Source organism: Mustela lutreola, chromosome 3 (genome assembly GCF_030435805.1).
Source record: "Mustela lutreola isolate mMusLut2 chromosome 3, mMusLut2.pri, whole genome shotgun sequence".
NCBI lineage: Eukaryota > Metazoa > Chordata > Mammalia > Carnivora > Mustelidae > Mustela > Mustela lutreola.
In genome coordinates, this window is record NC_081292.1 from 19,779,311 (window position 1) to 19,792,438 (window position 13,128).

Below are 13,128 nucleotides of genomic sequence, written 5' to 3' on the forward strand. Positions count from 1 at the left end.
TAAAAAAAAAGATTTTGTGGGTCCTTTATTTAATACAGGCTTCTACTACCTAAAGGTTTTAAATGTTATTTTACTAATACATAGTAGAAATAGGTGATTCCCTTATTGATTATGGTTTAGTAAGTTTTATATTAAGATAGTTTTATATTTTAACTCAGCTAGGATGCCTCACTACCAGTTGTTTTACTAGTATTAATTGGGATTAAGTTATGGTGGTTGGAGTAACATTAAAGTTGACTTAGTCAAAACATCAACAGGAATTTTTCCTGTACTGTTTCACCTTCTGCTTGAACGCTTCTAGCTCTGGAGAGCTCACTATATTTTAAAGCACCCCTTTCATTATTTCTGAATGCTAAAAAATTCCTTATTATATCAAACTACAGTTTGTTTTGCTCTGATATTCACAAAATTATCCATTTAAATATTGTTTTATCCTAATTAAATATTGTTTTCCCCTTTCTAGTCTACATGATCTAAATACTTTCAACCCTTCCTCATCTAAAACTCTTTCCAAATTTATTACCATTCTCACCCTTTGAATATACTCTGATTTGTCATTGTTTTTTCTTAAATGTGGTAGCCCTGAAACTAGATATAGTTCTTCCTATTTGAATTAAATGATAGATGCATAGCTGTAGAGTCATTTTGACCTTATCTGTGTTCATTATTCTATAGTTTGAAATACATTAGCCTTTCACAAATGGCTACTTTGGTTTTGTTCTGTTCTTGCTCTGTATTCTGGCTACTTGCGTTCTGTGAAAATTTATTTAGCTGTATATTTAGAGTGTATGTACTTTTCTGATATTATTGCACTTCCATGAGTTTTTTTTTTAATAGAGAAGTTTACAAATAACTGAATCTTAAGTTTTATAAAATCTGCACTTATAGTTTAAAGAAGTATATTGTTATATTGTTATTGACAAAGAATTACCAGATTATTTTAATATAAATGTTTATAATAGGTTCTTGGAGAAAATTCTTTTGATTAATCTAGTTTACTAGTTTTTCAGTATCTCCTACAACATTGCTTGTTTCTATAAGCTTTGTCTCCTTGAGGGGAGTTTGGGGATGATCGTGGTTACAGGGCAAGGACATATTAATATTTTGCAGTCACTATTATTCTGAAAATTGAAAACACTTATTATAATCCTGCCTTGTGATTTTTGGCTTTAGTGAGGTTATTATGAAAAGAAACATATTTGATTCATATTATGAAAGGAAACACTGAAATCCAAACCATGAGAAGATTGTTCCTCATAACTAACTTTCCAATAGATTCCACTTAAAATGACTCACCATTTTATTTGGACCACTTTACCTTTTCTCAGGAAATGAGGAGATTAAGTGAGAATAATTTCCCATAAAAAAAACTGAGTGGTCTAATATGTAATGTTTAAATATGGCTTTTTATGTAATGATTGCTTTTTATTTTTGAATTTTACAGATAACTGGGGGGGAAATTACAGGTCTCTTCCACTGTCTGTCATATTTCATGTTTCTGAAATTCTATTGAAAAGAAATTGCAATCTCTGATATACAAAGTAGCCTTTAAAATTAGATGGTATGTTAACTAAGTGCTGGCAAAAATGTGAAGCAACTGCCACTTTTATATATTGATGGTGGGAATATGGAATGGTATAGCCATTCTGGAAAACAGTTTGGCATATTCTTACAAAGCTAAACATATTTTACCATCTGACTCAGCAGGCCCGCTCTTGTGTATTTGTACTACAAAAATGAAAATTAAAATCACGTGAAAAAAATATACAGTTGTTCATAGCAGTTCTGTTTGTGATAGCCAAAAGCTAGAAACAACCCACATGTACTTCAGTGGCTGAATGAATGAACAATAATCAGTGGTCCAGTCTATACTGTGAAATACTGTTTAGTATAGGAAGAAAAAAACTTATTGATACATGTAATGCTTGAGGTGAATTTCAAAGACCTACTGATTGAGACAGGCCAGCCTCACAAGGTTGCTTTCTGTATGACTCCATTGATCTGACACAAGGCATAGCGCAAGGTACTCTTTGAGATGCTGGACCTCTTCTATATCCTGATTGTGGTAGTGGTTACACATGTGTAAGAACTTACAGAATTACATACCAAAGGAAAAAGAGTTGTTTTTGCTGTATGATATTTTAACAAAACAGATGGTATGTGAGAACACAGATTTATTCATTTTATTGTGATCCTGTAGTTTCTACACATTTTACATTTTACATTTATTTTACACATTTCACACATTACACATTTATCTGACAGGAAGAAATAGTTAAAATTATTACTTTTTTTTTGAAGATCGAGCAAGGGCACAAGTGAGAGAGCCGCAGGGAGAAGAAGAAGCAGGCTCCCCACTGAGCAAGGATCCTGATGTAGGACTCGATCCCAGGATCCTGGGATCATGACCTGAGCAAAAGGCAGACGATTAACCAACTGAGCCATGCAGGTGTCCCGGAATAGTTAAAATTATTGAGAAGTCTGATTAAGTGCTTCCAAAACGTTATGTAGTGTAGTTGTTAAAAGCTTTATGTACTAACTAAAGTACATAGTTAGTACTTCCTAGATAATAGAGGATGAAAACGGGAGAGGAATGACTTCTGACAGTTTCGGAGTTTATAACTTTAATTTTTTTTTAATGGCTTTTCCCATTTAATTTTTCCTATAATCACTCTGTATAGTCTATAAATCTTGCCTTTTAACTAGTTAAAATTTTATTAAGCTAGTGAAATGTAACTAACTTTACTTTCTGGATTCGTCTAGTGGCCAAAGGATAAGTCTAAAGGTGCACAACAAGAATATGGCTCATGGGGTTGTCTTTCATCTCATTTTCTTGTTACATCATTCCTTGTCTTTTTTCTTTTATCCATTTTGTCCGTATTCCTTTAACCAATTTCAGTGAGAAAATGTAATAGGTGTATAGATGGTCCCCAGCTTAGGACGGTTTGACTTAAAGATTTTTCAGCTTTATGATAGTGCAGAGGTGGTGATACGCAATTAGTAGAAACCATACTTTGAATTTTGATTACTTTCCTAGGTTAGCAGTATGTGGTACCTGTGTGTTGCTGTGCGGTGAGCCATAGCTCCCAGCCAGCCATGTGATCACAAGGCTAAGCAATCTATATACTTAGAACCATTCTTCATCCATACAACCACTCTGTTTGTCACTTTGAATATAGTACTCAATAAATTACCTGAGATGTTCAACACTTCATTAAAAGATAGGCTTTGTGTTAGATGATTTGGCCCAGTGGTATGTTAATGAAAGTGTACTGAACATGTTTGTGGTAAGCTAGGTGAAGCTTTGATATTTTGGTAGGTTAGGTATATTCAATGTATTTCAACTTAGAATATTTTCAATTTATGATGGATTTATTAGGACATAAACCCACTGTAAATGGAAGGAGATCTCTATGGGTGTGTATTTATGTGTGTGTGCTGTGTGTGTGTGTATTTAGTGAATTATACACATACATATATTGTTTTTAGTGAAATAAAATTGGAAAATTGGATGGGAACAGTGTTTTAATATTTCCATAAGACTTCTCTATGTTGTTTTCATTTAATGAGAAATAAAGCCAAGTAACTATTGAACAAATATTGATAGAGTAGCCCCCTGGCATATAGGAGATAAAACAGTGAAGCAGCCAAAGTTTCCCTCCTTCCTTAAGCTTATATTGTCAGGCACTGGTGAGTGATGGTAAGTATTATATTTTGAGGACTTGATACTCATCCTAACCTGTTTAAAACATCTTAATTTCTTAATTTCTGTCAGATCGTAGAGCTTGTGAATCCATTGAAATTTTTGCCAGCATGATCAAGAATATTTATTTATTCATTAATTATTAATTAATAATAATTCTAATATATATTCTTTTCACTTCTTTCAGGAAGGTATAATGGCTTTGGCCTTCCAAAATTAATGAAGGATGTGATAATCATAATAATACCATAGCATTGGCAAGTAGATTAAATATGACATATTTATTATTTAATAGGTTTTGTCATGATGGGTTGAGTAATAGTTACTTGGCTAAAAAATATTCTCATAGGTTACATAAAATGATACAATACTTAACAAATGCTATCAGATATTTAAGAAAATAGTTGGTGAGATGTTTGGCTTATTAGTAAAACAGGCTCTTTTTTTGTCTCTTCCAGGAGAAATCTAAATTATTTTTCCAATGCTTATGCAGCCGCAGTTAGTGCTGTGGATCCCGATGCAGGAAATGGAGAACTTTGCATTAAGGTTCCATCAGAGTTATGGAAACACGTTGATGGTAAAATACCAAAAATATATTGACTGGACAGTAGAATCATGTTAGGCTCAGTGACTGAAAATGTCTATGAAAATTAATGATGTCATAGTTGTAGATTAATAAGTTGAAATATACAAAAGTTGGAAGCTCTTTTTTTTTTCTTAAGGATCACTGGAGGAAAGTAGCAATTAAGGGCTGTGACAAAACAACCCATTCACTGTTGTTTTTAAAGTGGAAATTATTTTAAAAAATTGGATGGTTGGGACAGTTTGCCAAGAGTTGAGAACCCATGCAGTGTCAAAGTGGTTTAGAGTTACAACATGTCATAGCAGGAAGAATCCTAAAAAATCACCTGGTTCAGTTCCTTCCTTTTACAGAAGAGTAATCTGAAGTCCAGACAGTAAGTGACCTATTGAAGGTCACTAATTAGTAGTCGAATCAGTGCTAGAACATAGGGTTCTGTGTTCTGCACTTTTGAGCACACTCTGTCTTATTATTTCTAAACCTTCATATTCTCTTGTATAAAATCACAGCCATTACATTTACTATATATAACTCACCTACCTTTATTTAACCTATAACCAAGATAAGGAAGTAAAAAAACTTTTTGTTTTGGTTTTGCTTTTTTTTTTTTTTTTTAAAATAGTTGGTGTGTTTGTTTGGGGGGGGGCATTTTTCTTAAGGGGAGTTGCCCAATTTAGGGGACAGTCATAGAAGGCTATAATTTCATGTTCAGGGATTGGAGATAGTCCATATGAGTATAGGGTTTTAAAGGAAATTTTAAGAAACCCCTTTTAATCTTATGAAAGCAACATGTATTTGTTATGTAGAAATCAAAGGTAACATAATAAATAATGCATTATGTAAATCCTCAGGTAGCTTTTCCCACTCATCCTTTACTTCTATTCCCCGAAGTCAACTAAAGTCTGGGAGGCTTTTTAAGTTTTTATTTTTCAAGTTTTGCACTGAATCTAGTTTTGAACTGTTTTCTTGAGGCAGTATAACATTGTAAGAAATGTTGGGAGGGGGTTCTTGCATGACCTGAGCCATATTTTGGAAGAACACAGCTAGCAGTGAGTGGAATTGAGTGGAAGGAAGGACATCAATGGAGGCAGGCTGTTGAGTTCGTGTAGGTGGAGAGAAGGTGAGAGCCTAAACGAGGGTAAGTAGTGTAGCTTTTTCGTTTAAAATTGAGCTTTGATTCCCACTTTATGTTTAGTGTAAGTCTTTGCCCTTATTATATAGACCACTGTTACTTAATTATGTATTTATGTATCAATGTATATATATATATATTTATTTGTTGCAGAATTAAAGGTCCTAAAGATACACATCAATTTTTCTTTGGATCAGCCAAAAGGAGGTCTCCATTTTGTGGTACCCAGTGTTGAGGGAAGTATGGCAGAGAGAGGTGCTCATGTTTTCTCTTGTGGGTATCAAAATTCTACAAGGTAGATTATTTTTATATATTTCAGTTAATTTCATTTTCCAGTTGCATTTTTTTCTGTGTATGTGCAATACATGTGTTTCGTGTAAAATGAGAAGTGTGAGCTTGATCCTCAAATTTACGTCTTCTGAGTCTTGTTCGACTAGTCATTCATTTTTAGTCCTGTCTTACGTTTTCTCTTTGCCTCTCAAAAACGAGGCTTCTAAAATCACTTCAACTTTTTATTTTTTAACTTTATACTGACGTAAAATATCATACAGAAAATTATACAAATTGTAAGTAAAAAGAAGTTCAGTGAATTTCACAAGTGAACAAACCTATGTAATCTCACATCAAGAAAAAGAACATGACTAGCATTGTAGAATCGTCCCTCCTACCTATTTCCATTTATTACTTGCTCACCTGATGTCCTCCTGCCCAAGGTTAACCGTTGTTTTTATTTCTAAAATATCACAGCTTAATTATCTGTTTTTGAACTTTATATAGATGGCAGTTATGCATTATGCTCTTATATCTGGGTTTTTTTCAACACAATGGTAGTGAGATTTACCTTCATTGTTATGTATACTTATAGTTCCTTCCCAGAGTTCAATAGCTCACTGTATGTTATTGAAATATTATAGTATGCATAGTCTCTTCAGATTTTTAGTAATTCTCAGATTATTAACTCCTTCAAGCCAAGGATGATGTCTTATACTTTTTTGTATTGCAATATTAGGTACAGACCCTGACAGTAAAACCTGACCTTGATAGAAGGTGGTATAGAAATTTAATGGCTGGCTTTACTAACACCATTTGAATTAATACAGTGCATCATGTTCTGCAAAAACAATTTTCTAACTTATTCAGATTCTGAATATTGTGTTTTTTTAGACTTTATTATTAAAGCTTTCTTAGTTTCCGGAAATGAATACTACATAAAAACTATTGTGAATATGCAAGTGAAAATAATTTTTTAATTTAAAGATTCAAAGCTAAGAACTCCTTATCTCTTTTTGAAGCGTTTGAACTGGCAGTATCATATGATATATTTTCTTGATATTGCCAAATAATATTTGGCGCAAATTTTCTGTCTTTAATCAGATTCTTTCAAGTTACACAGTAAAAAGCAGTAGGCAAAGAGCTGAAGACCATTTTGTACCTATTCTATAAATGTTAGAATAGCTTATAAGGGGGAGGGAATATACTTGCACTATTTTTTTATGCTGTTGATATTTTTTCTAGATTTTGGTTCCCATGTGTTGATTCATACTCTGAATTATGTACATGGAAATTAGAATTTACAGTAGATGCCGCAATGGTGGCTGTTTCTAATGGAGATTTGGTGGAGACAGTGTATACCCATGATATGAGGAAGAAGACCTTCCATTACATGCTTACCATTCCAACAGCTGCATCAAATATCTCTTTGGCCATTGGACCTTTTGAAATACTTGTAGATCCGTATATGCATGAGGTAAGTCATAGCTTCTTGTTCCTTTCTCCTCCCAGCCTTTCACCCTGATAAAGGGAAGGATATAAAGAAATACTGAGTTTTTTCCCAACTCTTCTTTCTAATTATCCAGAATATTACTAGAGAGAAAAAGGATTCCTTATCTGATATATTAACTGATGTGAATGCTTGAATGAATTCCTTTTAAAATGTTGGTGTATTAAAGTTTTAGATTTTTTTTTCAACAGAGAGCTTAGAGTTCCAAATGAGTTTCAAGTGTACCTTGATTAGAATAGGAGTTGATTTATGTAACTAGTTTGTATTAGTGTCACCTTTTTGTTTGGCTTATGTTTATGAATGTTATGGTCCCATCTCTGGAATCTGAAATCCTGCAATTTTAAAATTAAAGAAGATTTGTTCTCAGTTAAGCAGCTACAGAGGAAGAAAGAGCAGGCTGAAGCTGAGTTTAGAATTCTATTCAGCACACTCATGAAGGCTTCTTGCAGTTTTCTTCCATCCCATATCTTGCTATAAAAGGTATATTAATTGGCAGACCAGTTAGCCCTTTTAGGCCTCCCTAAGGGTGAGACTTCTGGTGTTCAGGAAGTGATGTATTGGTTATTGATCCTCTCTACTTCTGTACCTGTTTAAAGTAACATTTGAATGAATCTCTTTTTATTTACTCTCGGTCCATAACATTTTCAATTTTAGATTTTTATTTCTTAGTATAAAGCTAAGATACACAATGACTATGTCTCAATAGTATTTCTTTCTGTTATGCTAGCAAGATGGAGGGCAGTTAGGTTTAGACTGTCAGTAAGCTCCTCAGTATGTTCTTATATTTGCTTTCCTGAAATTCACAAGATTTATAAAGTCACTTGTGGAAAATATTCAGGATATTTTATGAATGGTTTTGCTTTTACTGGCTTGACAATGACTCTTAAAAGTATATTCGCTGATAAGATTGGCAGAGAATTTTATTATCTTTGGTAAATGGTTAGCTGTAAAATCAATATTTGGTTAGTACCTACTTTGTGTTTCAGAAGAATTTTTTTCCCACTCCCAGGCCATTGGATGGGAGAAAGGTAAATGATCGTTAAGAAGTATTTTTCTTGAATACTTAGAGCCCACTTAGTCTTTCTCTGTTTCAAATAAATAGTTTTTAATGCATTATAGGATTTGCTGTCACGTAGGTCTTTCTAAAAGAGAATCTTTTTTTGATGAATAGTATTTTGGGTTTTGTTTGTATACCAAGAAGAGTGCTAATTATAATGCACCTTGGGCCCTTGACCATTAATCGTACATAGATCCTCATCACTCATGTATTTTAGTGTCTAATCTGTTCTAACACTGTTAGAAGAATAATTTTTATCATACATTAAAAACTTTCCTTGTCTCCACAATCCTGCAACAATCAGAATTCTTTAGTATGGCTTTCAGGATCTTGTAGAATTTGTCCCTAATTTTCCTTTCTAACTTTTTTCTCCATTACTTTACTGTTTCTTTCTTTCTTTTTTTTTTTTTTTTTAAGATTTTTATTTATTTATTTGATAGAGAGAGATCACAAGTAGACAGAAGGCAGGCAGAGAGAGAGGGGGAAGCAGGCTCCCCGCTGAGCAGAGAGCCTGATGTGGGGCTCGATCCCAGGACCCTGAGATCATGACCTGAGTGAAGGCAGAGGCTTAAACCACTGAGCCACCCAGGCGCCCTCCTGTTTCTTTATTATATTTGATATAGGTACTTAGATTTTCCTAACCATACCATATTTTTTTCTATCTTTGACTTTGTTTGAGAATGTCGTCTTTACCTCTTCATTCCTATCAAACTTTTTCCAGTTCAAAAAGATTAGCTCAGATTTAATCTCTACATGACACCTTAGTAGGTCATTCTAAACAGAGTGATCTATGTCATTGTTGATGCCATTTATTTGGCACAGAATCATGATATGGGGTGAGATGATATGTTATACTTGAGTGGCTGTGTCCAAGGTGGACCTAGTCACTAGGTGAGATATTTATGAATCGAAGGTGGATTTGTAATAAGCCTTAGAAATTTAAATCTTTCTTCTTTTGTATGCTTATTATGCAAAGGGCATTTTAATTTTGAACCAAAGTTGTATTTTCAGTGTATCTAAGCATTTCACAGACTTAAAATTCATCATGAATTTAATTTCTGAGTACAGTGAATATTTTATAAACATAATCAGTAAAAGTAATCACTGATTGCACACTAGCATTTTCCCTCATTGCCATGAGTTTGTTAAAAGGATTTATATGAATGAAGTTTTCCTTAAAATTGAGACATTTAGGGAATTTAAAATACTAAAGGTAACATTGTCTTTAAATGAACTTTCCTGCTTTTTATTTTCAGGTTACTCATTTTTGTTTACCTCAACTTCTTCCATTGCTTAAACATACTACATCATATCTTCATGAAGTTTTTGAATTTTATGAAGAAATTCTTACATGTCGATACCCATACTCCTGTTTTAAGACTGTATTCATTGATGAGGCTTATGTTGAAGTGGCTGCTTATGCTTCCATGAGCATTTTTAGGTTGGTATTTAAGATTTGCAATGCCCAAATGAGGGCAATGTTATGAAGACAGGTTATTTTGTGATCAGTTTTAAGATATGTTTCAAACATTTTCCCTTTCATTTAAATAGGATTCATTTTGTAGAAAATCTAATGCTTTTAAAATTCAAAATGTAGAAAAGCATAAAAAAGAAAATTTCCACGTGACCCAAAACACTTCTGTTACTTTTATCCAGATGTAACTGATAGTGATATTTTACAGATTTTTTTTTTTTAGTCTCTTCTTATGCATTTTAAAAAATCATATAAGTTATATAGCTTATATAAATGTCTAATGGGCTTTTTTTCCTAGCATCATTTAAAAATTTACTGATGTCGTAAATTTCTTTGCAAATTATAAAAGAGAGAAAACTTCATTTGTTTTCTTTCTTTTTCTTTCTTTCTTTTTTTTTTTTTAAAGATTTTATTTATTTATTTGACAGAGAGAGAACACAAGCAGGGGAAGTGGGAGAGGAAAAAGTAGACCTCCCAGTAAGCAGGGAGCCCGATGTGGACCTGAATCCCAGCATCCTGGGATCATGACCTGAGCCGAAGGCAGACACTTAACGAGTGAGCCACCAAGGCTCCCTTCATTTATTTTCTTTCTGCTCCTGCCTTACTTACTTTCTTTCCTTGGAAAGTTGCAGACTTATAAATTTTATGCCTTAGGTTCAATCATTTTCTCTTATCTGGGCCTAAACTTTCTCATCTGTAGAAGCGGAATAATATTATTGCCCCTGTATTTTCTGGAGTATGTTAGAAAGATCTTAATGGTCAGTGTATTTGAAAGTAAACAATGAAGCACAAAAAATTAATAGGGGTGCCTGCCTGGCTCACTTGGTAGAGCATATGACTCTTGATCTTCAGGTTGTGAGTTCAAGCCTTGCACTGGGTGTAGACCTTACTTTAAAAAAAAACGGGGGTAGGCGGGGGGGCTCCTGGATGGCTCAGTTGGTGAAATGTCTGCCTTTGGCTCAGATTGTGATCCCAGGGTTTTGGGATTGAGCCCCAAATCAGGCCCCCTGCTCATTAGGGGAGTCTCCATTTCCTTCTTTCTCTGCCCCTGCTTGTGCTCTCTCACTCACTCTGTCTCTCAAACAAATAAATAAAATCTTTAAAAAAATTAATAGTTATTATTGGGAAAATGTTTTTGAAATTAGAAGAGTGCTTTATAGGAGGATCAGTTTCTGATGAACATACCTGTTTCAGGCTAATGATAATTTCCCCTTCCCCCAGAAAAAGATACTTAGATTTTTCACAGAAATCAATGGGAAACATTACAGTCCTTGTTTTAGGCAAAAGTGAGTTAAGATTATGGATTCACCTAAATTTTGAAAAGATGTAAAAGTTTTGGAAGAATGTTCTGTTTTTTCTCTTTCATGTTGAACTTGAATTCCATTATTTTAAAAGTGTGATTATTTTATTTTGACTGAATAATTATTTATTTCTTGGTTATAATTAGCTGTCTCTTTTAAATTCCAGCACAAATCTGTTACATAGTGCCATGATTATAGATGAGACGCCTCTGACTAGAAGGTGTTTAGCCCAGTCCTTAGCACAGCAGTTTTTTGGGTGTTTCATATCCAGAATGTCTTGGTGAGTAATTTCATAGTTTACAACTACTGAGATGAAGAATTGGGAAAGTTTGATTTTGTTTTCTTTTCCTGTATTTTCTTTTCTCTCTGTATATTTAGAGAAAAATAATGAGTATAAATTTCACTCCAAATTTTTGACTATCAATGCACGGTAGTTCTGTAATTTTTAAAAGAATTTTGATAGCAACAATTTATTAGAAAACTAAATGAATACTATAGACATAAGTCCTTGAATGTGCAGAAAACTGTGGTTAGAATTCTAATGTCAGTGTTCAATGTAACTGGTAATGGTCAAGATCATGTATAAGGCAAAATAACAGTCTTCTACAGTAGTGATAATGATGTAGGTATTTTCCTGTTAGTGTTTACCTTTGTACTAATATACTTGAAAGAAGTAAGAGATAAGAACATAGGTTTTTTTTTTAACTTGAGATGAATTTGAAGAAATACATGAAACTCCCTTAGGATTATAATTTATTTTTCTGACCATTCTGTGCTATATATGGTAAACGAATATTGGTTGGTTTCTTTTTCTTTTTTGTTGGCAGAGGTTAAGTTCTCTTGATTTGTAATTTTTTCCAGAATAACATAGTTTCAGTGAAGAATAGTGCCTGGAACATGGTAGGCAAAATGTTTGAAAAAATAAATGGATGAATGGATAAGTGTATGAATGAACAGATGAATGAATTGTGTTAATTCCCTTTCCTCTTGGAAAACCAAAAATAAGTAATTGAACTTTCGATCTCAGAATCCCATTGATAATTTTGCATGGGATTGGCAAATGTGAACTTTACAAATTGAGCAGTACAATCCTGGCTTTGGGCAAGTATTTCCTTAGAGGCAGATGGTATGGACAGGGTTGGCCAGGAGGGAAGCAGTGCAAATGTAGGGACATTACTTGAAATAAGACTGGAAAGCAGATGTGAGGAAGGTGTAATGGATGGGTAAGTAGAACTTACTGGTAGGAAGTGGTTAAACCAAATATTTTATTAATACATTTTTTAAATTATTTTTCATTTTTTTAAAGAATGCATTAAAGTACACGCTCTGTGTTCTCTTATCCTCTTTGGCCTTACCTGAAAATTTTTATGATCAAGAGTTTTTATGATTAAAAGAATATATTTCAACTTTTTGTATAGGTCTGATGAATGGGTACTGAAGGGAATTTCTGGCTATATTTATGGACTTTGGATGAAAAAAACTTTCGGTGTTAATGAATACCGCCATTGGATTAAAGAGGTAAAAACAGCCAGATGCATTCCCATTTAGAAGTCAACAAGTCACTTGTCCTTTACTTTCCATAATTGTAAAGCACTGTCATTTGAAAGTGCCTAATTTTTCCCAGCAAAATGAAAATCACTTTACAGAGTAAGACTAATGGTCTCTTAGCTAATTCCATTGTCAGCGTTGACTTCCAAAGACTCTTTTGCTAATAAGCAAGGAAATATTTAGGCTCCTTCAACGTCAAATTAGTCATTACATATATCTAAGCTCCTTGTAGTTATTGGTAACATAACTCTGTGCTGCTTAGATTTGTTTAGATATAGAGCCTAGCTTCTGGAGTCAGATTACTTTTCAGTCTGCCTCATAGCATTTACAAGCTTTGTGACTTTGGTTAATCTTTTTCAGTGTCATCTTTATAAGGAGAGTAGATGGGGACTATGAGACATCATACATGAAGTGTGCGTGATGCCTTGTACATCACAAGTTCTTATGTGCCAGCTAGCCCTTCAGTGCATGTATGCTCTCTGTCATTGTCACGTCCTTTTCCTATTCATTAAAGATTTGGCCAAAAAGAAAAAAATCAAGTGTATTTTGCCTA

At 33.5% G+C, this 13,128-nt stretch overlaps 1 protein-coding gene across 1 annotated transcript in view; it reads left to right on the forward strand.

Annotated features, from left to right (window-relative positions):
- Positions 1 to 13,128, forward strand: part of TAF2 (TATA-box binding protein associated factor 2) — a 91,706-nt gene that overhangs the window by 14,010 nt on the left and 64,568 nt on the right. Inside the window, exons 4-9 of the mRNA XM_059165721.1 lie at positions 4,162 to 4,280; positions 5,569 to 5,710; positions 6,931 to 7,162; positions 9,509 to 9,693; positions 11,194 to 11,307; positions 12,446 to 12,545. Of these exons, the coding sequence (XP_059021704.1) occupies positions 4,162 to 4,280; positions 5,569 to 5,710; positions 6,931 to 7,162; positions 9,509 to 9,693; positions 11,194 to 11,307; positions 12,446 to 12,545 (892 nt within the window). The remainder of the gene's footprint in view (positions 1 to 4,161; positions 4,281 to 5,568; positions 5,711 to 6,930; positions 7,163 to 9,508; positions 9,694 to 11,193; positions 11,308 to 12,445; positions 12,546 to 13,128) is intronic.